At 42.1% G+C, this 24,488-nt stretch overlaps 7 protein-coding genes across 7 annotated transcripts; 4 read left to right on the top strand and 3 right to left on the bottom strand.

Moving 5' to 3' along the window:
* Positions 1 to 83: 83 nt before the first annotated feature.
* On the bottom strand, positions 84 to 567 carry LOC114451673 (protein FAM180A). The gene is made up of 2 exons (XM_028430460.1): positions 530 to 567; positions 84 to 434 (listed from the first exon to the last, which is right to left on the bottom strand). Exons 1-2 carry the CDS (start codon positions 536 to 538, stop codon positions 84 to 86), a joined length of 360 nt encoding a protein of 119 aa, XP_028286261.1. The 5' UTR covers positions 539 to 567.
* A 925-nt stretch (positions 568 to 1,492) lies between these two features.
* kbtbd4 (kelch repeat and BTB (POZ) domain containing 4) lies at positions 1,493 to 4,726 on the top strand. The gene is made up of 5 exons (XM_028431031.1): positions 1,493 to 1,560; positions 2,279 to 2,752; positions 2,835 to 2,976; positions 3,139 to 3,245; positions 3,334 to 4,726. Exons 2-5 carry the CDS (start codon positions 2,291 to 2,293, stop codon positions 4,192 to 4,194), a joined length of 1,572 nt encoding a protein of 523 aa, XP_028286832.1. The 5' UTR covers positions 1,493 to 1,560; positions 2,279 to 2,290; the 3' UTR covers positions 4,195 to 4,726.
* Positions 4,727 to 5,566: 840 nt separating this feature from the next.
* On the top strand, positions 5,567 to 11,160 carry rapsn (receptor-associated protein of the synapse, 43kD). Its single transcript, XM_028431035.1, has 8 exons — positions 5,567 to 6,199; positions 6,741 to 7,079; positions 7,546 to 7,704; positions 8,367 to 8,465; positions 8,544 to 8,666; positions 8,758 to 8,811; positions 9,348 to 9,547; positions 9,622 to 11,160. The coding sequence occupies exons 1-8, from the start codon at positions 5,975 to 5,977 to the stop codon at positions 9,692 to 9,694; spliced, it is 1,272 nt and encodes a 423-aa protein (XP_028286836.1). The 5' UTR covers positions 5,567 to 5,974; the 3' UTR covers positions 9,695 to 11,160.
* A 279-nt stretch (positions 11,161 to 11,439) lies between these two features.
* On the top strand, positions 11,440 to 13,862 carry LOC114452433 (zinc-binding protein A33-like). The gene is made up of 6 exons (XM_028431750.1): positions 11,440 to 11,840; positions 11,964 to 12,059; positions 12,194 to 12,424; positions 12,873 to 12,895; positions 12,969 to 13,087; positions 13,179 to 13,862. The coding sequence occupies exons 1-6, from the start codon at positions 11,448 to 11,450 to the stop codon at positions 13,727 to 13,729; spliced, it is 1,413 nt and encodes a 470-aa protein (XP_028287551.1). The 5' UTR covers positions 11,440 to 11,447; the 3' UTR covers positions 13,730 to 13,862.
* Positions 13,791 to 19,239, bottom strand: ighmbp2 (immunoglobulin mu DNA binding protein 2). The gene is made up of 16 exons (XM_028431749.1): positions 19,101 to 19,239; positions 18,522 to 18,604; positions 18,170 to 18,339; positions 17,893 to 18,088; positions 17,717 to 17,814; positions 17,468 to 17,631; positions 17,145 to 17,345; positions 16,916 to 17,060; positions 16,652 to 16,826; positions 16,355 to 16,537; positions 16,023 to 16,141; positions 15,842 to 15,936; positions 15,326 to 15,449; positions 14,445 to 15,251; positions 14,148 to 14,347; positions 13,791 to 14,070 (listed from the first exon to the last, which is right to left on the bottom strand). The coding sequence occupies exons 2-16, from the start codon at positions 18,596 to 18,598 to the stop codon at positions 13,873 to 13,875; spliced, it is 2,952 nt and encodes a 983-aa protein (XP_028287550.1). The 5' UTR covers positions 18,599 to 18,604; positions 19,101 to 19,239; the 3' UTR covers positions 13,791 to 13,872.
* An 83-nt stretch (positions 19,240 to 19,322) lies between these two features.
* On the top strand, positions 19,323 to 22,690 carry chid1 (chitinase domain containing 1). Its single transcript, XM_028430466.1, has 12 exons — positions 19,323 to 19,711; positions 19,869 to 20,012; positions 20,142 to 20,274; positions 20,359 to 20,403; positions 20,495 to 20,601; positions 20,686 to 20,747; positions 20,837 to 20,926; positions 21,012 to 21,113; positions 21,205 to 21,354; positions 21,611 to 21,691; positions 21,776 to 21,815; positions 21,911 to 22,690. Exons 1-12 carry the CDS (start codon positions 19,607 to 19,609, stop codon positions 22,007 to 22,009), a joined length of 1,158 nt encoding a protein of 385 aa, XP_028286267.1. The 5' UTR covers positions 19,323 to 19,606; the 3' UTR covers positions 22,010 to 22,690.
* gatd1 (glutamine amidotransferase class 1 domain containing 1) lies at positions 22,251 to 24,428 on the bottom strand. The gene is made up of 7 exons (XM_028430470.1): positions 24,238 to 24,428; positions 24,002 to 24,078; positions 23,463 to 23,568; positions 23,281 to 23,388; positions 23,120 to 23,211; positions 22,947 to 23,040; positions 22,251 to 22,824 (listed from the first exon to the last, which is right to left on the bottom strand). Exons 1-7 carry the CDS (start codon positions 24,284 to 24,286, stop codon positions 22,709 to 22,711), a joined length of 642 nt encoding a protein of 213 aa, XP_028286271.1. The 5' UTR covers positions 24,287 to 24,428; the 3' UTR covers positions 22,251 to 22,708.
* Between the last annotated feature and the right edge of the window lie 60 nt (positions 24,429 to 24,488).

Genomic DNA, 24,488 nt, shown 5'->3' with positions numbered 1-24,488 from the left:
AATAGCAATCATCCATATATTCATACATAGCCGACACATGCACATTACATCAAGATGGTTTATTACATCTTAAGTTATGTGTATCAGGCATAGCTAAAAAGGTAATTTCCACGTAGTTCATAGACCGTAATGTTTGCTAGCTGGAGGAGCACTCCACCCCAGGCCTCCTGCTCTTCTTTACTCTCCTGATTCCAGGCTTGGTGGGCAGAGTACACCATGCTCAGGATCAGATTATCAAACTCAGTTCGAGGCAGGGGCCGCATCCTCCTCTGGCTCTCCAGTGTGCTCGCCATCTGCTTCATGGAGCTCAGACCTCTGGGAATGTTGTCGTTAATCTGAGACAGGAAAGCCCGGCCCTGCCTCATCGAAGCCATCTCCTTGTCGAGCAGGACGATGTTGTTGTCCTGGTCGATTTCCACCCCACCCAACAAAAGCTGCAACCAGGAGAGAATAAATGTGTTGCACTGTCTTTCACACACAGCTAAATATTTAAACGGTCTGCATGTAGACCTAACAAGAACACAAATACCTCAAACATCAGGTTTGTATCAGACACCAACGAGGCATTTGGACTAATGCCTGCAGCCGCATCTGAAGGAGAAACGTTTAACTGTGCAACATATTTGAGCAAACTTTAAAGCATGCTAATAAACAATAAATTATACAAATCAAAAACCTGTTCTGTTTCAGTGCATACAATGCATAGCATCATTATGTAACATTCTTAATATGTTTTTACTTACCCTGCAGCAGAAAGTGGAGCCAAAAAATGACCTGGATGCAAAGGTGTAACTTCATGATCTTTCTTATTTTGATTATAGATGATAACAGATGATCAGCAACACAACCGTCTCACCTCCACTCTCACTGCTGCACTTCTGTGAATCCAGGCAGGAGAGGAGTCAATACCGGACATATTTTCACTTTGGAAAAAAGGACCAAAAGCCAGTTGGCTTTGATGCAGAGCAGAGCAGCAATAGTTTGGGATACTGCCTCTTAATACCCAGCATGAAAAGTGTTCAGCTAGCAGCACTCACACTGAATCGTGCAAAAATTAACAAAAGGCATTACTTAATTTCCCAGAATTTAATGACACAAAACAAATCAGTATTTTTAGTATTTTTTACTATTAATTTAAATATTTACCCAATGAAATAAAAGATTTTCCCTAAAAATCATCTTATCAAGGTTATAATAATTCAATGGATGAAGTATTATCAATAAAACCTTAAAGTAGACTCCCCAATGAGGATATTAATTATGCATAGTATACAGTTAAAACTTAAATTGATGTGACAAAAATGGTTTAATTGTTTTTTGTCTGTGCATGTGCTGACGTCACTTATTATAAAAGTAAAGCTGGATTAGTCTATTTACCAAAATATGTTGAGTTTATGAGTTTTAAGTGAGAAACTGTAGTTACGAAGGTCTACCACACGGTGGCACTATCGCCAGCTAGAGCCTTTAAAGCGCTTCATAGAGGAAAAAAAATGAAAAAAGTTTATGTACTTCCGGTGAACAGTTCATCTTTTTCTGAATGATAAAGTAGTGGAGATTAAGGTAACCACGGTTGTTTACTTGCAACGTCAACAGTGTCATTACTATGCTATCTTATTTGCAGCCCTAGTAATATCTCAACCTTCACAAAATCGCATTTGAATTGTGCACTCATAGGAACGGTAGCTAGCCTGCTAGCTGCTATGGCTAATCATAAGCGTAAACACAGCGTTACTCGTTAGCGTAGCATAGCCATCCAGTAAACACTATTGTCTTCGTAAAGTATCGTTTTATAGCTTAGCCTTGCAATTTTGCTGATCATATTTATATATTTAAACTGACATCACGCACTATTTAAAGATTCAGAAACGTATGTGATTGAATTACCGATTAATTTACCTAAGTTGCCTTATCAGTTCATTTATTGGCAATATAATTTAGCCTTTGGACAGTTGCATTTGTGTTGAATTTTTACATACAAGTTTTTGTCATTTAAAACCATAATGTTTGATATATTTAACAACAGTAATAAATATAACTAACGGGCACCAAAGCACTCAAGTTTCAGTCAGATTTGTAAAATGTTTTTATTTGCCATAGTCTGTTGTAAAATGAATAAGGAAAGTTTTTCATATTTGTTTAGTTTATCTGTTTGTAGCCAATGTGTGTTGTCAAAGTACTGTTTTCACCCTAATGAAGGTAGAATTTATAACAGACCTGTTTTCTTACCTTATAAACTGCCATATAAACGTGACGATTGTTTTTGGTGACCTTTTCTCAGGTGCCAACAAAGATGGAGTCCAGTGAGGAGGGAAGCCTCGGTGTCGGGGGCTCTATCGGAGAGGAGAACTACTTCTTGGGATACACATTCACTGACAGATCTCACTCAAGCCGAGTGGTAAAGAGCATCATGGACTTGTGCCTTGAGGATGGCTTGTTCGCTGATGTCACTGTTACCGTGGACAGCAAAGAGTTTCAACTGCATCGGCTAGTGCTCTCAGCTCAGAGCAGCTTTTTCCGCTCAATGTTCACCTCTAACCTCAAAGAGTCTCACAACCGCTCTATAGAGCTGAAGGATGTCAGTGCCACTGTCTTTCAGCTGCTGATTGATTACATCTACCATGGTACAATTAAACTAAGAGTAGAGGAGCTGCAGGACACATATGAGATGGCAGACATGTACCAGCTGACTGCTCTGTTTGAAGAATGCTCCCGCTTCCTGTCACGAACTGTGGAGGTCAAGAATTGCTTACAGGTGACTTGCAGTTTTAGTTCACCAATATAACAGCCTGGCATCTTAACAATGTTTCATCAGCTTTTTCTTTGATTTTTTTTAGGTGATGTGGCTTGCAGACAGACACAGTGACCAGGAGCTGTATACTGCTGCCAAGCACTGTGCTAAAATTCACCTGGCTCAGCTACATCAAACTGAAGAATTCCTCAACCTGCCTCTCTGTCTGCTTTTAGACATCATCAAAGGTAGCGTTTGTAGTTTACATAGAGTAAAGCATGCATGTCAAGCATACATGTTTTCTCTTGGTTTTCTTGGTGTGAAGATGCTGTTACCTTCTTGTAAATTATTTAATGTAAACCATATTTTCCAAGTGTGTAGTTTCTAATGAGCCCAGTGTTTGTGATCAGATGGTGTTCCGAGCTCCCAGAATCCAACAGTGGCCATTGATTCATGGATAAACCACAATAAAGTTGAGAGAGAGGAGTTCTCTTGTATCCTCCAAGAAAATCTTAAGGTAACATTTGTCTGTACAGAGCTGAGGAAAGGTTTGTTTATTGATCTATGTTCTATCTCTGATGCATTTCTTTCTGCTGTGTATACAGGAAATTGGTGAGAATGTCCACATTTACCTGATTGGTAAAGAGGAGACGAGGACTCACTCCCTGGCTGTGTCACTGCACTGTGACGAAGACGATGCGATCAGCGTGAGTGGCCAGAACAGTTTATGCCATCAGATCACTGCAGCCTGTAAACATGGGGGAGACCTGTACGTGGTCGGGGGGTCTATTCCCCGCCGTATGTGGAAGTGCAACATGCACACCATGGACTGGGAGCGCTGTGCACCACTGCCCAGAGATCGCCTCCACCACACCATGGTCTCTGTCGCCACTGAGGATGCCATCTACTCGCTAGGCGGTAAGACGTTGCAGGACACACTCTCTAATGCTGTCATCTACTACACAGTAAAGGACAACATGTGGACAGAGACCAACCAGCTGGACACTGCAGTGTCTGGGGCTGCTGGCGTTAACTTGGGTGGGACCATTTACTTGCTCGGAGGGGAGGAGAATGACAATGACTTTTTCACTAAGCCATCCCGTCTCATACAGTGCTTTGACACCTCCTCCCAAAAGTGCCAGCTTAAACCTTACATGCTTCCGTTTGCCGGCTGCATGCATGCCGCGGTCCACATGGACGTGATCTTTATTGTAGCAGAAGGGGACTCCCTGGTTTGTTACAATCCCTTGCTGGAGAGCTTCACCCGCCTGCGCTTCCCCGAGGTGTGGAGCTGTGTTCCTTCTCTGTGGAAGGTTGCCAGTTGTAATGGCTGCATATATGTATTCAGGGACAAATGTAAGAAAGGTGACGCTAATACATTGAAGTTTAACCCAGCCACATCCGTTGTCTCCGTTATCAGAGGTATAAAAATCCTCCTCACGAACTGGCAGTTTGTTTTGGCCTGACCTGTCCTCCGGATGTTCACACTGTGGTCCACACACACTTGCCACAGACAATCAGGGAAGACTGTTGGATAACTCAACCATGACTTCACTCTTCAGCCATCCAGTGAAGAGACCTGCCCTAAATGTATTTACTCAGCTGTGTCACTCATTCCATTCAGACTTAACTACCAGCCGACAGTTAAGCGGCGTGTGTCTTCTATTACAGTACGTCTCATTGTGGATCCTTTAGCTGAGAACTCAGATAATATGTGGTGATGCTGTAACCAGTGATGAACTAATCTATTGTTTCCTGTGCTTGTTTACTGACACGCATGAACAGCTTCAGTGTAAAACCTCTACTGATGTCCCTCAGTATAATGTGAGTGATCAAGTGTATCCATCATGTTGTAGGCTGAATATCTTCAGATGTCAAATTTTAAGTCATAGGGATGTTTTTTAACTTTCCAGTTTTTCACAATTTATTGTCTTAAGATTGTATTTTTTGATGTACACACTGTACATGTTCAAGTAAAACTGTTAACAGACATAAATCAAATACATTGCTGTAGCTACAAGCAGCTGCTGTTTGTTTCTATAATTATGACCGTTTAGTCTTTATGTATCTCTTGGTGGTTTATTACCAAGGATTTAGCATCTTTCATTGGTGCAATTATACATTGATTCATTTAGAAATGCAGCTCTGTGTTGTTAAGAAGGTCCTGAAAACCTTCGCTCAACAAACGCATATCTTCTGCACACGTTTATCTTTACATTGGCAGGTTCTGATTTTGAATGGTGGTGAAGGTGCCCATTTCTGCCCTTGGAAAATGTGAAAAAGGAGAATTGAAGGAGAGAAAAGGTGCTACAGAAAGGCCAAAACTTTGATCCCATTGATGTGCTGCAGGAGGTTGTGCAGCTGAAACCCAAGCCCAGTAACATGTCAGACTTTGTGAACTATTCTAAGCATCAGTTGCTGACGCCGAGATGAGGGGTGGGGGTTTCTGGGGGCACATATGTGCCTCCATAAGACTCCCAATAGGACCTGACTGCCACTACAAGCGCCATCTGACACGCCAGTCTTTAATGTGTGGGAATAAAGGCTGCTTATATCTTCCATATCGCAGTTCACAGCTCTGCTCAAGTTCTTGGTTGGATGAGTGTCTTTAATGCTACAGAGGTTTGTGATGTAAGAAGTTGCGTCCTGTGTTGGTCAGTGAGTGAGGTTTAGTGTGAAGGTAGATCGCTAGGAGCTATAGTGACCTTGGGTTTGTTTGCTGAGGGCAGAACATAATTCCTGAAGGGACACATGGTCTAGAGTGACAAGGCCATCTGCTGTAGCGCCAGCAGCAGGAGGAAGGTGGAGGGGGTGGGACACAGGGGTGTTGAGAATTCCTTTCGCTGGGGTGTGGAGGGAGTAGATATTCTGGGATATCACGGCTAGCACTCCGCCGGGAAACGTGTTTCTTTGACGTTTTTCAAACGGAAATCTGAGGGAGACTTTTTGAACACTTGATGGTGAGAGGCGATCACTGCATGGTTAAATGGGGAAGATATTTTCTTGGGCCTCCAGCTCTCCACGAATCGTTTGGTGATAATGGTCTTGGTGTGTCACCGTTACTCTTTGGTGGATCCAATTTCCTTTCTGTCTCAGCACAGCCGGAGCTGATAGAGCGGGATCTGGTAGGCCTCCTGGCACCGACCTCTCACAGGATCATCTTCAAGGGACCTGCTTTGGAGTTGTACTGTGCATGGCAAGGATCTGCTTTCTTGCTTCCTCACCGAAATTGCATGGCCTAAACTAATGAATATTTTTATGAGGCGCCTTACAGCAGAGATGGGCCAGGACCAAACGAAGCACCAGATAGAGAAAGGCCTGAGATTGTATCAGTCCAATCAGACAGACAAAGCCCTGCATGTGTGGACAAAAGTGCTGGAAAAGACCTCGGATCCTGGAGGGAAGTTTCGTGTATTGGGCTGCCTGATCACAGCTCACTCAGAAATGGGAAAATACAAAGATATGTTGAAGGTAAGCCTCACTGTGGTTCTTTAAAAGAAAACCCTTTGTGAAAATATGTGTATCTGAGCAGTGCTGAAGCTTACTTCGTAGTTTAATCAGATTTGTCATAACTTGGTTTAAATAATTTGGGACTTTTTATGTGTTATGAAGGTTTCTGTGTTTGTAAATCCTTTTTGAATGTCGGTAAATATCTCATCATTTTAAATATGTAACAGCATTTAATCATTTCCTCAATATGTCACTGATTTCTGCATGGGAGGAGGTCAAAGGTTACTATCTTCCATTTGCAGCGATCGTGAGAAGCATGGGTTAATTTGTGGCTTCCACACGTTGCAGAGTAAATAAGTGCTCTGCAACCTAAGTATGAGTGTGGGGTGTCTTGTTGACATAATCATCCTCGCTCAAACACCACCCACTTTCTCTCACTCGGTTTTAATGAGGACTTTATAAAGCAGGAATCTTGTGTCCTGTCAGATAATTCCTCTTTTTTAATTGTAGCTCTTTTTCTGTACCATCTTTCCTCCAACTGCTCTCCCCATGATCCCCGCAGTACGCCCTTGATCAAATTGACACAGCCAGAGAAATGGAGGACCCGGACTACCTGACGGAGGGCTACCTGAACTTGGCACGCAGCAATGAGAAACTGTGCGACTTCCAGAAAACGGTGTCCTACTGTAAGACCTGCTTAAACATGCAGGGCACCACTGTGAGCCTGCAGCTGAATGGACAGGTATGTCTAAGCATGGGCAACGCCTTCCTGGGCCTCAGTGTCTTCCAGAAAGCCCTGGAGAGCTACGAGAAGGCCCTGCGCTACGCACACAACAACGATGACAAGATGCTGGAGTGCAGAGTCTGCTGCAGTCTGGGCAACATCTATGTCCACCTTAAGGTACTCAAGTGATCTGAATGTGGCACATCATAAAAATTAGTATTGAATGAGACATTACAGACTTCACTGCCTGTTTGTGTGACTTGATTGCGCTATCCACACTGATTTTGCCAGCCTATTTGCAGAGTATGAAAACACTGCAGAGCATCTGAGTGAACATCATCAATGGTTTGCTGGTGTAGTGCTGGGTATTGTAAAACAAGAGACAAGGGGTGGAGTGAGGCTGCTGTGGGGGTTTATGTAGTACCCTTGACATCAGAGATTTGTAAGTGTAATCCCCTGGCTTCCCAGGGAGGATTGGTTTCAATGGGATTGTGATGAAGCGCTGTTTGAAGAATGCACTCGTATGTCAATGTTGTTCTGTCCAACAATAAAAATATTACATAGTAATGCAGCCAACAAACAGTCTTGTCTTCTCGGAAGACAAACTGCAGAGATTAATAGTGTCTTTCATGTCTGACCGCAGGACTATGAGAAAGCCCTGTTCTTCCCCTGCAAAGCAGCGGAGCTTGTCAATGACTACGGCAAAGGTTGGAGCCTCAAGTATCGAGCCATGAGCCAGTACCACATGTCTGTAGCCTACAGGAAACTGGACCGTCTGCCAGACGCCATGGAGTGCTGTGAGGTATTGTTTTATAACCGTCCACCACATCCTCACTGTCCTCTGAGACAAACTTACGTAACACGGAGACTGTCACAGTTTTGGTTTCCCTTTGCCGACGCGCCATCCCCTCGATGCCTTTGTTCATTCTGATACCTACTGCAGATACGGTAGATGCTGTGCTGCTGACAGGTGCAAGCACCAGCTGCTCTGTTGTACGAGGCCTTAGGCCTCGACAAAAATATGCTCACAGAGGCACGGTTTAAAGTGTTAATGAAGAGCTTGCTTTTAGTCTTCTGTCTGTTCTAATTATGTACCAAGGGTGAAAAATATCTTGATGTCATTGCCTTAGAGTGCAAAAGTATAGTAACAAGACAGCGGGATGCATTTCAGATTTATTACATTTGCCAAACACATTTAGCCAAACAATTTACACATCCTGTCATATTCAGAATACCAGAGTACAAGAGGAGTCCTAGAGGTGAAACAACAGCAGCTCAGATTCCTCAGCTGCTTCTCCCTGTGGGTTGTTTGACCGTTTAATGAAACCAGAAATTCTCAATAAAATCATCTCTGTACTGTGTGCTTTTTAAAATAATCATGAGTCATGTTTACCTCTAGCTTTTTGTAGCATGTTGGTGTCAGTTTGTTTTTGTTAGTAAATCATCTGCTTTGTGCTTCAACAGGAATCTATGAAGATCGCTCTCCAGCATGGTGACCGGCCTCTTCAGGCTCTGTGCTTACTAAACTTTGCAGACATACACCGCTGCAGGCGTGACGCTGATGTAAGATGTTGCCATCAGTACTAACTTTTTTGGGTTGTTAAGAAGAAGCTTTAATTTTATTCCTCTTCTTATGTTTAGAAAGCATTCCCTCGTTATGAGTCTGCACTGGGCATCATGACTGAGATCGGAAACCGTCTTGGACAAGCATACGTCTATCTTGGAGTCTCAAAGTGTTGGCTTCTGCAGAAAGAATATGACAAGGTCCCTACAAATATAAATTCCACTTATACAGCAAAACTAAAAACAACCACCTATGGATGGTAATCATGACACACTGCTGTTTATTTTGCAGGCTCTTGACTCTCTGCAGAGAGCACAGGAATTGGCAGATGGGATGGGAAACAAGGTGACTGATTGATTACTAATTAACTAATCGATTATTGAGTAGAATACATGAATGATCTCTTGGAGATTTTTTTAGGTAAATATCCAAAACCAATAAAGGTAGGGTAGGAGATTTTGAAAACTCAGTGAGTCAGCCAGATTTCAAAAGTAAACACACGCCCCTTTCTCTCGGAGCTCACCCCGAAGACACACCTCCCAATCACATGGATGCGCATTACCTGAAGATGAGCTGCGGTCTGTGACTTCGGCCATCATGCATGTACCTCAGAGCAGGAAGAGCGTGACAACCAGCCAGTACTCCACGCAGGGTCGTCCCGGAGGATTGGCTGATGTTTTTAGCATTTTATAGCTTCCACAGATGATTATTATTCTTCGTTGTAATGGGAAACTGCCGAACTAATTGGTTGCTATCGGATTATAAAGAGAAGTCACACTAATTTAACAAAAAGTGCATCAGAATGAAATCTCCTACCCTACCATTAAAAAAAACTTGACTGCTTATTGATGTTTACAGCCTTTTCGTGCTTCTGTCTAAAGCTGTGCACACTGAAGGTTCACTGCCTGAGCGAAGGGATTTACCGCAGCCAGGGGCAGCAGGAGGAGGTCAGAGAGCAGGTGGTGAAGTTCCTGCAGTGTGTTGAGGAGCTGGAGCTCTACTGCGGCATGTGTGGGGAGTCCATCGGGGACAGGGACCAAAAGCTGCAGGCCCTACCCTGTTCCCACATTTTCCATCTCAAGTAGGTGTTATTAGCACCGTTGCATTTCAGTTCAATGTGTGCATTTCTTTATTTTAATGGGGCTCTTCTTTCAGGTGTCTGCAGACAAACGGGACAAAGGGCTGTCCTAAATGTTTCAAGTCCTCCATGAAACCCGGATTCGTCTGATAGAGGACTGCTGTTTGTGCAATCGGATCTGCAGACACAGCATGATGCCTCACAGCCTCCTGACTGATCTGAGAGAAGCAGGTGGCCTTCAGGAAGTGCCGAAGATGTTTGGGGAGTAACACCCTGCCGCTCTGTGCAGAGGATGCTGAACTGAACCCAGAGTGTCCTGGAGCACTGGCTCAGAGGACATGATCAGGGCACCCATCTTTTTGAGACATCAGTCTGAAGCTGACAGAGGAGGTATAACTGACATTGCTATATTTCACAGTAAGCTGGAGAAGACACATTGTCTCTGACTGTCCATTTGTTGCAGCAGTTAAACAGGACACAGACAAAGAGCATTTAGAAATTAGTGTATGGGCTATTTTATGCATTAGACTTTAGTAAACATGAGATTGAAAGATCTTTTGTCCGACAGCTTCAAATTCTACACTACCTTCTTACACTACATCCAACTGTTGAGCCATTACTGACTTCATACATATTTATTACTTCATGTACATACTCTTCTAATGTCAAATTGTTTAAAGAGTTTGAATTATTTGAGGTGTTTTGTAAAATCTAAAAACTAAACTAAAATCTCTTAACCATTCAAAAACTAGTATGTCTTTACAAAACAGGTACATGCAGCTGTTTTATTATCCTTATTCACAGGATCAACACATGTTGTGTTCATACTGAAATTCCTTTTCTGTGTCTTTCTGGGAATGTTTTACTCTTAACTCTGACATCAGCACATTATTGGTGCATTTTAAGAAGGAAGCCTATTATTGGAAAAGCATCTTTGACCAATCACACACAATTACAAACACACAGTGTTTAATGTAGTGTTTTTGTCTTTATGAATTAAAGGGTAATCAAAGATTTACTTGCATTTTACCATGATGGGGGGGTGGGGGGGTTGCATGTTTTATTTACAATGCAGCGCAACAACATTGGATTACATCAAATTATGTAACAGCCTATTTACTTAGTTCACTTGTTTATTGTAGTATTTATTCATATTCAGTGACTTTTATCCATTATATTCTGTCTACATGTATTCTCATAGATCGTTTTTCCTCAAACTCTTTCTACTAAATTTAAACCAAAACTTTGGGAGTTCACACAGAAACGTAACATCTTTCTCCACACCAGCTTTGAGCAGGAGACAGGCCGACACTTTTACTGCACAAGCACTTAAATTTCTCACTTTAGGAACACCTTCCACCTCACCGAGGTCTCGACATCCAGTCAAGTAACGTTGACTCATCAGTGTAAAGCACAAATTGTATGTGCAGTTTATTCTTGGTTCTGCGGTATGAAAAGGATTTTTGACAGTATATAGCCGCTCGTCTGTTTAATCTACCTCTGTTTCTGCCTCTATGCTTTGAGGATAATGCAGTAATACAAAAACATTTAAGACATGTAGATTTGTTAGGATTTTTTTTTAGTCATCGTGTTGATATAATCATGATTTATTTGATCTAGAGTCTGACTAAAATGCATTGTTAATATATTTATGCATTAAGTCACACAGTGTACCTGGAAACATTTCAATACAGAAAATAAACTGCAATGAAAAGCAAGTGTTCCTAGTTTTGTTTTCAAACAAAGTCAATGTGTCAGTTGTACTACCACACGTACCCGCATGTGCATAACTAGTCAGACTAGTTCAGTGGTTTCCTGGAGTTTCAGTCCAGCACTCTACAGTAACAACACTCATAGAAGGGAGTTCACCTGTCACCTCATTTTACAGGAACACCTTACTCTGATGGCAGCAAATAGCACGATCTCCGAAGAGGACTTAGTTTGTCCTCAGTGCTCCGAGATTTACTGTTTTCCTGTTCTTCTGAAATGCGGCCACAATATTTGCAGAGTTTGTTTACACAAATTCTGGGAATGGAAAGGATGTCGAGAATGTCCTGTGTGTGGCAGCGTGTCCGTCCCCGGGAGGCCTCCTATCAATTTGGCACTAAAGATAGCTGCAGACGAATATCAAGTGCAAAGGACCAGTAGGACTCAAGACGTTTGTTTAGTTCACAACGAGAAGCTGAAGATTTTTTGTAAGAATGACGAAGAGCCCATTTGTGTCGTCTGCCAAATATCAAAACAGCATAAAGTGCATGAGTGCTGCCCGGTAGAGGAAGCAGCCACACAGAAGAGGGTAAGGATGATTCTTTCTACCATCAATTCACTGTATTTAAAATGTCAGAGAAACATAGTTCAATTTAAACCAACACAGAAGTATGTCTATAAAATAATGATTTTAACTCTCTGGTTGTTTTAGACTGAAATCTCAACTATGTTGGAGTCCCTGCAGAAGAAACTCAGAATACTGAAAAATACAAGGGATCAATGGGAGGAAACTAAAAGTTATATTCAGGTAACATTTTTATTTCATCCACATTGACACTAAACTTAGTGGGACCTTTGTTTTTTTCTCTTCTGTCCTTGGGGGGGAAATCCAGCAGCCCAAACCTGTTATGTTATAAATAACCAGCTTCCTTTTCATTGCAGACACAAGCTCATCAAACTGAGGCATCAATTAAGGAGGAGTTCCTGAGGTTCCACCAGTTCCTCCAAAAGGAGGAAAACAATCGACTGAAGGTGCTCAGACAGGAGGAGGAAACAAAGGTCCAGGTGATGTGTAAGAAGCTGGAAGACATTGAGGACCAGATCGAAACTCTCGCCTCCACCATCAGTGACATCGAGGCATCTACAGCAACAAATGATTTGACTTTTTTACAGGTACGTTTACAACCAGTGTTCACACACTGTTTCTTAAATGTATGAGGCAGTGAGACAGCAAAACTACGGTATGTCAAAAAAAAAAGTTCTCTGTTGTAGTAGTAGTAGTTCCTCTGTGTAGTATTGCAAAATAGTAGCTTGGCTGTGGGTAATTTAGGGGATATTGATAGTAACTGTCTAAAAATAACCTTTACTATGTCAAGCTTAAAAAAAATGTTACTAGATCAAGAGACAAATTGCTTTTTAAATCATTTGGTGTTTCATTGTAAAGAAATAATATGTGCTAAAACATTTAAAATGCGTATTCAGTGCCGTAAAGCCTGATGCTCTGTGGTATACATGTAGTTTGGAATCAGTGTTTACATGCTACATTATATAAATCCAAACCCTGCCTGGCAGAAATTATGTTTTTCATGACTAAATTTCGTCTTTCTTCATTCACTTTCAGGACTACAAAGAGACGAAGAAAAGGTATAACACACACCTTTATAAAAACCAGCACCAACTCTTCCCTTTATAGTATTAATATTTTAAAATGTTTCAGGTTCAAAAGCAACATTCGACAGCCAGAATGTATCAGAGATATTCTAATAAATTCTGCGAAGCATCTGGGATTACTGAGGTTTGGAATCTGGAAGAAGATGGCCGGCATTGTCACATACGGTGGGTGAACAGACAGTAGCCTCTGATTTATACTGATACTCTACTGAAAGGTGTGGAAGCATTTCATCCATCTGTGTTTCCTGTTTTCCAGTTCCCATCACATTGGATCCAAACACAGCTCAGTCCAACCTCAGGTTCTCTCAGGAGCTGACCTGCGTGCAGTACAGCAATAAGCAGCCCCTTCCTGACAACCCTGAACGCTGCACCAGCCGTGTGTGCGTGCTGGGAGCAACCGGCTTCACATCTGGAAAGCACACCTGGACCGTAGAGGTGGGCCAAGGCAAAGACTGGTACATCGGAGTGGCCCGAGAGTCCATCAAGAGAAAGAGCACCATCTTCCTCAACCCCACTGAGGGCTTCTGGGTTATAGGCCTGTGCAATGGAGAATCGTTCTGGGCTCAGACCTCGCCTCGCACCAAGCTCGTGATGAAGCAGAAGCCTGAGCGGATTACTGTGGAGCTGGACTATGACAAAGGAAAAGTAGTCTTCATCAACTCTGCTGACCTGACGATCATACACGCTTTCAAAGACAGATTCACAGAGAGGATTTTCCCCTACTTCTCCCCTGGGCTGTATGAGTACGGGAAAATCTCAAGCCCATTGACAATCTGTCCTCTGACAATAAGGGTGGATGTGGAGTAGACTACAGCAGACACAGCTCAGGCATGCTTCAGCTCAGAAGACTGACAGAAACAAACAAGAAGGCAGTTGAAATATATTTTATTTATTTATGTTTCACACAGCAAACTCTGCAGAAGCCTTATAGTTATTCAGGTTATAGTTGATTAGCTGTTCTTCTCCTTGTTCTTTTGTTTCCTCTGTGATGCCATATCTTTCAGTTTAGAGTCCAGTTTTCTCTGCAGATAGGCTTTCTTATTAATGTCCATAGATTTGTCTTTTGTGCCGCTTCCAGCATACAGAACACCCTCTTTGCTTATTCTCATCCGGGCATGAGACTTGGCTTTATCTCCGCAGCCGTGGACCTTTTTGGAGGAAAATAAGAAAACAGTTCAGTAGAAATATCAGCCTTAAGGAAATGTAAGCTGAGGTCTGCTCTTACCTCTGGTATATGATGACTGAGACAATACTGCCTGTTGCAGAACAAACAAAGCTGTCCGAGTGTGAGCACAGACGCTTTACACTTGACAAAACTACACACGCTGTCCGCCTTCACGACAGCATTGATGAGTGTGTCGAAGTCATCATCTGGAGCGGCGGCGGCAGCGATGTCACAGGCGCCCGCCTTTGTTCGGTTCTTTTCTGGGGGGAAAATTATGCAGTTAGCGCATCCAAGCGCATCCAAGTGTGCACAGTGTTAGACTGTGGATGTTTTAAATCAGACAATATTGATACAAACCTTTTGCCTTCTTTGAGGGCTGTGTCTGAGCTGGAAGAATTTTGTTTTGTTGCTTTTTTTGTTGAGTGTTTTCTTCTCTTTTCTGCTGCTCCCTCTTCATCCTCTCCAAATGTAAACTTTTCAGGTCTAACTGAGGTGTGCACGAAGGCCCACTTTGGGGATTTGGGACTGTTTCCTCCTCCTGGACTTCTTCTTTTTCTGCTGCTTGTGTTGGTTCCGCTGTCGTTGCTGACTGCAGGGGCCTGGAGACAGTGATACACCTGTTGCTGCCCTCCCCCTTGCTCTCATGTCTGAGGCCCAGCTCCTCTGCAATCTGATGGATCAGCAGGCGGTCATGAGAGTTAAAGGATGAGGGAAACTGTAGCTCACTCTGATTGAAGTCTTTCACAAAGTTCTCCACTTGCGCTCTGATCTCAGCATATCTGTTCTTGTTCTCCTCATACTCTGTTGGTGCTGATGTGCTGGACTTTGTGCACTTCTCTGAACCGGCAGTATTTTCCTTACTGCTGGATTTCTTTTGTGCTTTCTTTTGTGCTTGATCCTTGACCTTCTGTTTGGAGGATGTGGAGCCGCTGGCAGATGTAGTCTTTGTGTCTTTGTGGTCACGTGTGTGGTTCTGTGGCACAATATCTCTAATGTACTCGAACGCTGTTCTGACCTCACCTTTCTCAGTCATGTGATTGATCAGGGATTTCAGGAAAGCGTGAGTCTGAACCGTTTGTGTGTCACAAACTACAGCAACATGGCGCCTCGCACGTGTAATAGCGACATTTATCCTTCTGTCCTCTGCCAGAAATCCAACTTCACCTGAAAAAAAACAAAAGTAAATCAGCAAAGTTTATCATGTGCACCATCAACAGGACGCCACATTCAGAAATTACCTTTTCTGTTGGAGCGGACCAAAGACAACACAACAGCTTCTTTTTCTCTGCCCTGAAATCCATCTACTGACTTTATCTCCAGCTCTGGATGCCTCACAGAAAGCTTCTGACGTAGAAGGTCGACCTTTGAGAGAGATAAAGACAAAACACAATTCATTTTAAAGTTCATCTTCTTTTTAGGGCGGCACGGTGGTGCAGTGGTTAGCACTGTCACCTCATAGCAAGCAGGTTCTTGGTTCGACTGGGTTTGCACGTTCTCCCTGTGCCTGAGTTTCTAAAACCAGTCTACAGGACAAAGCGGGTTCTTTGTAATCAAAATCAATGTCTTGATGACAAATTCAAACACAAAGTTTTTGTTCCATCATGTAATGGCAGTTTGTGTTTTTTCTGCAAAACAGGAAACTTGATGGCATCCTGAAAAGTTTCAGAAAATCATTAGATGTTTGCTAACTGCTATTAAGTCAGTTAATTCATAATAATAAAAAAGTGTTTATTGCTTTGCAGTCTGTGACTTACTTGTAGATTGTATGGCGCTATAACTGCAATGTCTCTAGCTTTCAACCCAGCTTCAATCAAGGCCTTTATGTGCAGTTCCACAATTTCTACCTCACCTGAGGGAGCAGTGAATACAATGTTAAATCTTACACACAAAGAGCGAAAACTTTGTGTTATTTTCTAAAAATAAAATGTTTTTCACCTTGGTTGCCTTTGGACTGCTCATCTGTGTCCTCCATTTCACTCAGTCCACACCCTGCGGTGTCAATAAGAAGAAGTGGCACGCTGGTCTCCTCTACACTGCTGACTCCTGCTAAATCTCTGTTTGGATCAACAGTAGAAACATAAAAGGACATCAAACAAAAAGTATCACTGTTACTACTGCTAAAAGATAATATATACACAAACATATACATGAATGAATAGAATAAAACATAAAAGGCAATTTAGAGCAATAATAAGGACGATATGAAGAAGAAGAACCCTTCACTGATACACAAATATAGATATTTTCATGCCAATGTGCAGACTTACTTCAATAAATGTGTCTCCACGGAGCTGTGAGCAGTTAGTCTGCCCTGGTACATCTCTTTGGAGGCCCAGTCCATGATGGCACTGTTCATGCGGTACTGGACTGTGAGCATACGGACCACTGGGTCTCCATACATCTGGATAAGCCTTTCCATTAGACTCAGAGACAAGCCTTTTGATGCAGCCCTGTGAGAGGGACATAAAGGAACAATTGGCACTAAAGCATTAACATGAAATACTCAACAATATTTTTTATTTTTTTGCAAATGTTTAAACAATTATAAAAAGTTGTTTTGTTACGTTTGTGATTTGATAGTAGGTGGTAGCTGCTTATAGTCTCCAGCCAGAATGCACTTGCGTGCTCTGAGGAGGGGGATCCAGCAGCTGCTCTCCAGGGCCTGAGCACACTCGTCTATCACTACCCAATCAAAATGCTCTGCTGAAAGGAACTTCAGAGGACCGTCCGCACAAGCACCTGCAGACACAGACAAGTGCTCTCTGATTACTTTTCATCACTCCTGCTACAGCGGAATAACATTTGCTTCCGTCAGTGCTCCTACTGACCTGTGTTGGTTGATAACACAACATCAGCACTTTTAAGGATCTGGGCGATGGATGTGGCTTCTCTGTTTTTCAGCTCCTTTCTCAGCTCCCCTATTTCTCGTTTGAAGTTCCACCGCTCTCCTTTCTCCATCTTCTTCCTTCCCATCTTGAAAAAAAAAGACACAATAGGTCACAAATCATTCAAGCTGATCCTTATGCTAGCAGGAGCGCACACTAAAAAAATACTAACAAAAGCTTTGTCAATGTCTTTACGGATGTCAGCAATGATGTTTGCGTTGTCACTCTGAGCGAGGATGGCATCCAGTGAATGTTTCTGTATGGACTCCAGCAGCCTTGCAGGGTGACCAAGCCTCAGGACTTTGGCTTTGCACTGGGCTAACCTCTCCACTAAATTATCCACAGCCACGTTCGAAGAGGCACAGCATAGAACCTGAAGTCAACACAGCCCAGTGATTAAAATGACTCCTGAGAAGCTGCACTAAACAATAAAGCAACCAACTATGACACACTTTTAATTTAATTGATCAGATGTATGAATGAAGCTCTCTGCACCTTCTGGCCTTGTTTCACTGCTTGCAGGATGATCTCCACCACCGTGGTGGTTTTCCCAGTGCCTGGAGGTCCATGTATCACAGCCAGCTCTCTCTGTGACAGAGCAAAGGACACAGCTTCTCTTTGGGAATCATCCAAGTTTGTATTAAAGAATTCAAACTCATCTGAAGAAACAAAACAGAAATGGTTACATTCTGTATTGTGAATTTTATTTTGGTTTTGCGATCACTGTAAAAAAGCTTTAAATACTTGGTTGCGACTGAGAGGTGGGTTTTGTGTGCCCAAAGAGAACATTTATCATGTTGGCAGCTGGTCCATTGCTGTATCCATTTAATGCATTTAAGGCACTACAAACACAAAAAACACATGATGTTTTGATTCTTTAAGAAAATATAATTCATATTGATGATTAAGATTATACTCACTGCTTCATTCGTTTGTAGGTGACATCATTTGCCAACTTCAATAGGTTGTATTGAGCATCAAAATCAAAACTGAGCCCATCCTTGAAATCATCAAAGGCCACACTCACAGATGTTTGGCTGACCCTTGTCACTATCCCTGTACTGATCTGTGAGGCAGCAGTGCATCCGGAAGTGTCATATAAACCAACTATATCACCTGCAACAAAAACATGAACCTCACAGTAAGCAAAACACAAATCTTAAATCTTAATAAACTCTGATTTTTTTTTAATCTCACCAGGTCCAAAGCTGTTGCTTGGCAGAGTTGAGAAGCCAAGGTGCTTTCTTGGTTCAAGGATGACAACTGTGCGTCCATACAGGCCTGTGGACTGACTTCCTATTTGCAATTTCAACAGGCAAACTCCTTTACTTTGAAGATCCTTTAGAGAAACATTCTCCTGCCAAATCCTGGAGGCAAAAACATGACCCACAAGAAAATATAAGTAACTGTCAACTGGACCTGCATTCCAAACTGTGGGTGTAGGTTTTGAAAAGTCATATGTCATTGTGGAAAGTGTTGCAACCCTTGGTTTTACAGCCTATCACACACCATTTGTTATTGGTACAATAAACATATCATCATGACTTACCTGGTCTCTTCTATTTCAGCCTCACGCTCCTCTTGTAGAAGTTCAAGTGTCTTGGACACAAAATTTTCCACCTCCATCACTCACTACAAATAATCAACAATAAAAAAACTCATTTTTACAATTCAAATTAATCATCCATTACCCAGGAAAAATCTCCCTCTGCAATGATCAAATTTAAATAATAATAGGATTTTAATGACGTTATTCAAGTGCTAAAGGTACATAGACTTCATTTGAACTTTATTTTAGTTTTGTAGTATAAATTAAAACAGTGTTTTTAACTAGAAATAAATATTTAGAGTGTGATTGCTCTGTGTATGCCTCTGTGTGCCCGACTGTCATCGTGGTAACAGCAGAGGAGACCTCAAAAACCACTCCAACTTTGAGAGCCTGGCGTGCGGAAACGATTAAAATCAAGAACAAGATACAGCTTAGCAGTTTAAATGTATGCTACAGCTAATTGTTAGCATGTAAGCTAACACCACCACACAGTTTAGCTGCATTTAGTAAGCGCGATAGACAGTGACACATTCGCGTCAGCTACGTGACGATACAACAGAAAGCATAAAAACAAGTTACCATTAATTGTCCTTATAATATCTTCTCTAGAACACACGTTGTAAGAGCACAACTTGCAGCGCTACAGCGGTAGGTTTGTTTGGCTGGCTCATGCTGCCTTGCTTGTTGTGCAGCTGGGTGGTCACAGCGCCACCTATCGGCCCGGATGACTTTTCCTTTTGCTGCTCAAGCCGCACGCACACAGCTTTTATTTTGAAAAGTACACAACGCGGAAGTTGTCCAGGTTGGTAGACGCGCTGTGGAAACACGTTGAGCTAAGTTGTCAGTCAAACGGGCTCAAACCTCCAGGCAGTCAAAGCTGCAACGCTCAACATTAAAATAGCCTGTATGTGTTAACAGTATGAAGCGGGCCGGTTTGGACCGCTGTTTCCTGTGACTTCAGACCGCTGGAGGATATGCTGGTTTTTAATCTGCCACATCTTTAGTCAGGAAGGAAGCACTTGCACTGCAAGCCTGCACACGGTTTTTATTTAAAGAATCCTTTTTTCGCAGTCTATCTTTCGAAAATGAAAACGACACTGGTCTTGCTGCATGTTATCTCCTGCTGTTGGCTGGTTGGAGCCACACTTTCAAAAACTGATGCAAAGAAGTCGTATAAAGCTGACACAGAGGTGAGTTCACTTCACAGTGCTGCGAGCTGTACCTGCTGTCAGGTTTGCATTTGCTTGCTTTGCCTGTCACTGAACTTACCTGGACGGTCCAGCTTCAGGGAGAGGCCCTTATCCCCTATTGATCCTGTCATGGTGATGGTTATCTGTGTGTGTTTAGACCTCTCCAGCTGAATTGTCAGTGTTGGAGAGAGGCCTTGTGGTGTCAGACCCGCACTGGAAAGACATAGTGAAGGAGGAGAAGAGGTACTGTGCTCATATCAAGAGAGCATTTCAAGGACCAGTGCTAGGATATGTCACACCTGTAAGTCTGACACGTCCTTGCTGCTGTTCAACATGTTAACAGTATTCAACAGTTTAAAAGACACCAAAAACCCTAGTTTGAGTTTATTAGTTAAATAAAATAAATGTGTATTTTTTCCCCATCCTGCAGTGGAATTTCCATGGCTATGACATTGCCAAGATGTTTGGGTCCAAACTGACATCCGTGTCGCCAGTGTGGCTTCAGCTTCGCCGCAGAGGGCCTGAAACCTTTGATGTGACAGGACTCCATGATCATGACCCAGGTAGATGATCCACAACACTGGCGGTCCCATGTCTTTTACTGAGCGATGCACATGAGACAAAATAATCTTTGTTTCTGTCTCCAGGCTGGGTCAAAGGTGTTCGCAAGTCTAACAAAAAAGTCAGGATAGGTAAGTCGATGTCTGCCACGCTGCTCCACATAATGTGGGTCAAGGCTATTGGCTTCAGATAAGACAGCAGCCTCCTTTGTTTCCCTTTCAGTCCCTCGGCTGTTATTTGATGGCTGGTCCTACCAGGACTATATGAGTGTCCTGGGAAGCGAGGATGAAATTGAGGAGTTGGGAAGTGAGCTGGTGGATGTTGCAAAGGTAAAAAAGTGATGGGTTTATCTGTGATTCCAGTGAAGTGTTGCTGTGTTTGTTCATCTTATGTGAAAACTGTGGCCGTTTCAGACTGAGGGTTTCGATGGTTTCACTCTGGAGCTGTGGAGCCAGCTGGGAGGCAACAAAAGAAAGTTGGTTGTTCCGTAGACAGATCAATACTGCAAACTCTTGATCTCTGAGATTAATCACTAATCTAACATGTGAAATCCTTCTCATATAGGGAGCTGGTCCATCTGGTGAAACACATATGTGAGACTTTGAAAGCTAAAAGATTAGACTGCATTCTTGTCATTCCACCAGCTGTGACGAGGTGAATACATTTATATTTTATATTAGATAGAAAATACAAACTGATTGGCACTATAAATTTTTTAAATCTCATTCATTATTGTCAGTACGGGGCAGCCAGGTATGTTTGGTCGGGAGGAGTTTGAGCAGCTGGCCCCTGCAGTTGATGGATTCAGCCTCATGACGTATGACTACTCCAGCGGGCCCAGGTGAGAGCACAGACACACAACTTAACAGCTGCAAGAAGATTCATTAAAGCCCCCAGAGTTAAATTTTGTTGTTTGTATGTTTTTTAAACAGATCTGGCCCCAGTTCCCCCCTGCCCTGGGTGAGAGACTGTATTCTGCAGCTTGCACCAAACACTCAGTGGAGGCAAAAGATCCTCCTGGGATTGAATTTGTATGGACTTGATTTTGCAAGCCAGGGAACAGAGCCAGTCCTGGGGGGGAGGTAAGATAGCACCGTGACTACTGCTGGAATACTGTACACACATTTCAGCAGTTAGACTTTCAGATGTGTCTATCTTTACAGAGTACTCCGTATATTTAGCATTGCACTTCTGCAACATAAAATTATATGATGCACAGTTTTTGACACATGTACAATGTATCATCATCACTTCCTGTCTCACCAAACTTTACGGAAACAAAAAAACATGCTGATGCTTACCTCTAACTCTGTAAATTCTCTCTGTGATTGTCTGCAGGTACGTTGAGATTTTGCGAGAACACAGGCCAAAGTTTCTCTGGGATGAATATTCTGCAGAGCATTATTTCAGTTACAAGAGGTGCTAATTTGATAAACACATTAAATTGACGAAATATGCCTTTAAATACTGAACTAAGACCTGTCCTGTGCCATTCCTTTTTAGGAGCAATGTAAAACACGTGGTCTACTATCCATCACTGAAGGTAAAACTCTTACATTAGTTTAAAATAGTGGATTCAACACAGATTTTCATTTACAGCAATGTGAGGAGATTAACACTATGTTCATTTTTTTACAGTCAATGTACATGAGGATCTCTTTAGCTACTGAACTGGGCACAGGAGTTTCCTTGTGGGAATTGGGACAAGGACTGGACTACTTCTATGATCTCCTATGAGATTTGGACCCGCTGAAGACTGGATGTTGAAGTCGTCTTTTTCACTGAACTTGGTGCTGTATGCAGACAGCTGTTGTTTTATTTTTTCCTCTCTGAAAAGAAAAAGAATAATAATACCTGGCTGCTGAAATGAACTCTGAAGTGAGCCACTGAAGCGGTTTGGTTAATACTCAACTTGTTTGAGGGTCATGAAAGTGTTGCGAAATCAGGCTTCGTTGATTTAAACAGTACTTGCAGTAAATAATAGGTACTTGAGTATGTTTTATTTCTCTTTACTTTCTCAACATTGTGAAAAATGTACAGTTCAGAGTGTAGTAAGACATTTGCATTCAACAAAAAAAATGTGCATGATCATCAGTGTGTACAATGTTTAAATGAAGGTGACCTTCAGAGAACATCAGAAGCATCTCCTCAGCTCAAAGTTACAAATCATCTCTGCTCCAAGGCCAGCTTTTCTTAGTCAGAAAATTCATCCTTTCTCAAGAATCATTTTTTTAAATATTCAAATGAAAAAAATCAGATTGTGTGTTTCTACGTTAGATATATAATAACACCACCAACGATTAATGAAGTCACAGTTCTGCCAAACATTTGTTCTAATGCAGTATTTTCCAATATATGTTTCAGGTTGACGGTTCTTTATAAACATGAATATAAATGTGGGGCAGCCGAGCTGTTCAATTTGCCTCTGTTCTTTTGTTATTTGGTATTACAAAGCAGGATTAGGTTATTTACAGCGAGTGAGGTTGACTGCATGTTCTGTGCGGTTATTAGGTGTCTGTCTATGACGAGGTGCACGGCATCTTCTTTACTTGCTGGAAAACACAAAAAATAAACATGAGGTGGGATTTTAGGAAGGATTATTTTCACTTCAGTAATCTAGATTAGAAATGATGATTATTTTAGTTCAGTGTGAGTGATCTGCTGGTCTGCTTACCTGTGTATGATCCACCACTATCTTTTACAAAGTCTTCTACAATCAAGGGCAGGTTGGCAAAGTCAGGCCTCTGCACCAGCTCAAACACTGAAGGCTGTAAGAAAAGTTCAATTAATGCAGTGAACACACAGTGACCGGACATTACTGTATACTCTCTGAATCAAAACACTAACCCCTGTCAAGCTGTAGCCGCTGAATATCCAGCTCTGTCCTTCAGTGGCGCAGCATAATGCTGACACTCCTTGTCCCACTGCACACACAGGCTCTACTCAGAGAAGACAACAGCATGTCAATACAAAAACAAAAACTGTTTCTAAATGAACGCCAAACTCACTTTGTTGAGAGATGAAGTGTGTGAGAATGCGATGCAGAGAACCACTGTGGGCCAGGTCATTTAGCGCTCCAGGGCAGTCCGGGATGAGCAGCGCCTGGTATCGGGCACCTTCAAATGGTTATATCGACAAAATTAAGCAGAGTCCATCAACAGAAGTTGCCAGACGAGTGATGATAACTCACCATCTATAGATTCAAGTTTGGCTGGTGTTGCGTAGGGTTTGACATTAAAGTCCTGCACCCATCGTGCTGTGCTGTCATCGATTCCAACAAAGTCTATTGGCTTCCCCTGTAATTCAGAGTTCAAGGCCTCTCATCAGCACAGAGACACATAGTGTTTAGTCTTGTTGTATTGTGTGGTGTAGTTTCTATCCTGGATTGTGGCTATTTGAGATATGAAAAAGGGGGTTTCCATCACTGCACATTTTATAAATGATTGCACAAGTAATATGAAGACGTCAACTAGGATTAAAGTACATGTACTCATACTTAACACTTTTTTTGTATTTACACTTTACTACATTCATTTGACAGACTAAGAAGCTTGTATTGTGGCTTTACACAACAGATAACAGAGAGACAGACATATAATATACAAAATGTTCCTTGCAAACAGCAGTGTCATATTTCAGATGTTCCCCTGTAAAGTTCTAACATGGTTTTATTGTCTATCTCAGAATGAAAAAACATAAACAGTAACTTCAGGTAGGAGGCGTTCTTACCCCAGGTGTGGCTGTTTGTAGGTTGAACGCAGAACTACAGAGACTGAATGACTGATGAAATGATTTTGCTGACACTCCTGAATAAATAAATATGTCAGTTTAACCGCACAGATTAATTTAACACAAAACAATTGTTGTTCAGCTAGCTTTAGCAGCTAACAGTGAAAAAATGAATGATTATATGCGGAACAGGTTGCTACTGATAAAAAAAAAACTACGAGCTGTATTGAACGCACCTTGAGGAGAAGCACTCGCTACGATCAAACAGGTTGGTTTCGCAGACATTTTATTGATCTGTGTGCCTCACCACGAAATGTTTCAGTTTGCTTGAAATGAATAAAAGATATTTGTGTGTGAAAGGGTAAGGCAGGAAGTAGGAAGTACAGTCAGCTGACAACAACATCCGGCAAGATGATTTCAAAATAAAAGTTCGATCTCATTAGCATAGGGGAAAAACTGAGATTAAAAAAAATTAAAAAATAAGAAC

The sequence above is a fragment of the Parambassis ranga genome, chromosome 19 (genome assembly GCF_900634625.1).
Source record: "Parambassis ranga chromosome 19, fParRan2.1, whole genome shotgun sequence".
NCBI lineage: Eukaryota > Metazoa > Chordata > Actinopteri > Ambassidae > Parambassis > Parambassis ranga.
This window is presented reverse-complemented; position numbering and strand designations above follow the sequence as displayed.

Bases quoted from the DNA above. Each gene is read 5' to 3' on its own strand.
- kbtbd4 (XM_028431031.1), top strand. From the start codon at position 2,291: ATGGAGTCCAGTGAGGAGGGAAGCCTCGGTGTCGGGGGCTCTATCGGA. The intron at 2,753-2,834 runs GTGACTTGCAGT...GATTTTTTTTAG, and splicing joins AGGTCAAGAATTGCTTACAG to GTGATGTGGCTTGCAGACAG. The intron at 3,246-3,333 runs GTAACATTTGTC...CTGTGTATACAG, and splicing joins TCCTCCAAGAAAATCTTAAG to GAAATTGGTGAGAATGTCCA.
- rapsn (XM_028431035.1), top strand. From the start codon at position 5,975: ATGAATATTTTTATGAGGCGCCTTACAGCAGAGATGGGCCAGGACCAA. The intron at 6,200-6,740 runs GTAAGCCTCACT...TGATCCCCGCAG, and splicing joins AATACAAAGATATGTTGAAG to TACGCCCTTGATCAAATTGA. The intron at 8,812-9,347 runs GTGACTGATTGA...TTCTGTCTAAAG, and splicing joins CAGATGGGATGGGAAACAAG to CTGTGCACACTGAAGGTTCA.
- LOC114452433 (XM_028431750.1), top strand. From the start codon at position 11,448: ATGGCAGCAAATAGCACGATCTCCGAAGAGGACTTAGTTTGTCCTCAG. The intron at 12,425-12,872 runs GTACGTTTACAA...ATTCACTTTCAG, and splicing joins ATGATTTGACTTTTTTACAG to GACTACAAAGAGACGAAGAA. The intron at 13,088-13,178 runs GTGGGTGAACAG...CCTGTTTTCCAG, and splicing joins GGCCGGCATTGTCACATACG to TTCCCATCACATTGGATCCA.
- ighmbp2 (XM_028431749.1), bottom strand. From the start codon at position 18,598: ATGGAGGTGGAAAATTTTGTGTCCAAGACACTTGAACTTCTACAAGAG. The intron at 18,089-18,169 runs GTGAGATTAAAA...TTTTTGTTGCAG, and splicing joins AAGCAACAGCTTTGGACCTG to GTGATATAGTTGGTTTATAT. The intron at 14,071-14,147 runs GTAAGAGCAGAC...TCCTCCAAAAAG, and splicing joins TCAGTCATCATATACCAGAG to GTCCACGGCTGCGGAGATAA.
- chid1 (XM_028430466.1), top strand. From the start codon at position 19,607: ATGAAAACGACACTGGTCTTGCTGCATGTTATCTCCTGCTGTTGGCTG. The intron at 20,275-20,358 runs GTAGATGATCCA...TTCTGTCTCCAG, and splicing joins ACTCCATGATCATGACCCAG to GCTGGGTCAAAGGTGTTCGC. The intron at 20,748-20,836 runs GTTGGTTGTTCC...CTTCTCATATAG, and splicing joins CTGGGAGGCAACAAAAGAAA to GGAGCTGGTCCATCTGGTGA.
- gatd1 (XM_028430470.1), bottom strand. From the start codon at position 24,286: ATGTCTGCGAAACCAACCTGTTTGATCGTAGCGAGTGCTTCTCCTCAA. The intron at 24,079-24,237 runs GTGCGTTCAATA...TTATTTATTCAG, and splicing joins AGCGAGTGCTTCTCCTCAAG to GAGTGTCAGCAAAATCATTT. The intron at 23,212-23,280 runs GTGAGTTTGGCG...TTCTCTGAGTAG, and splicing joins ACACTTCATCTCTCAACAAA to AGCCTGTGTGTGCAGTGGGA.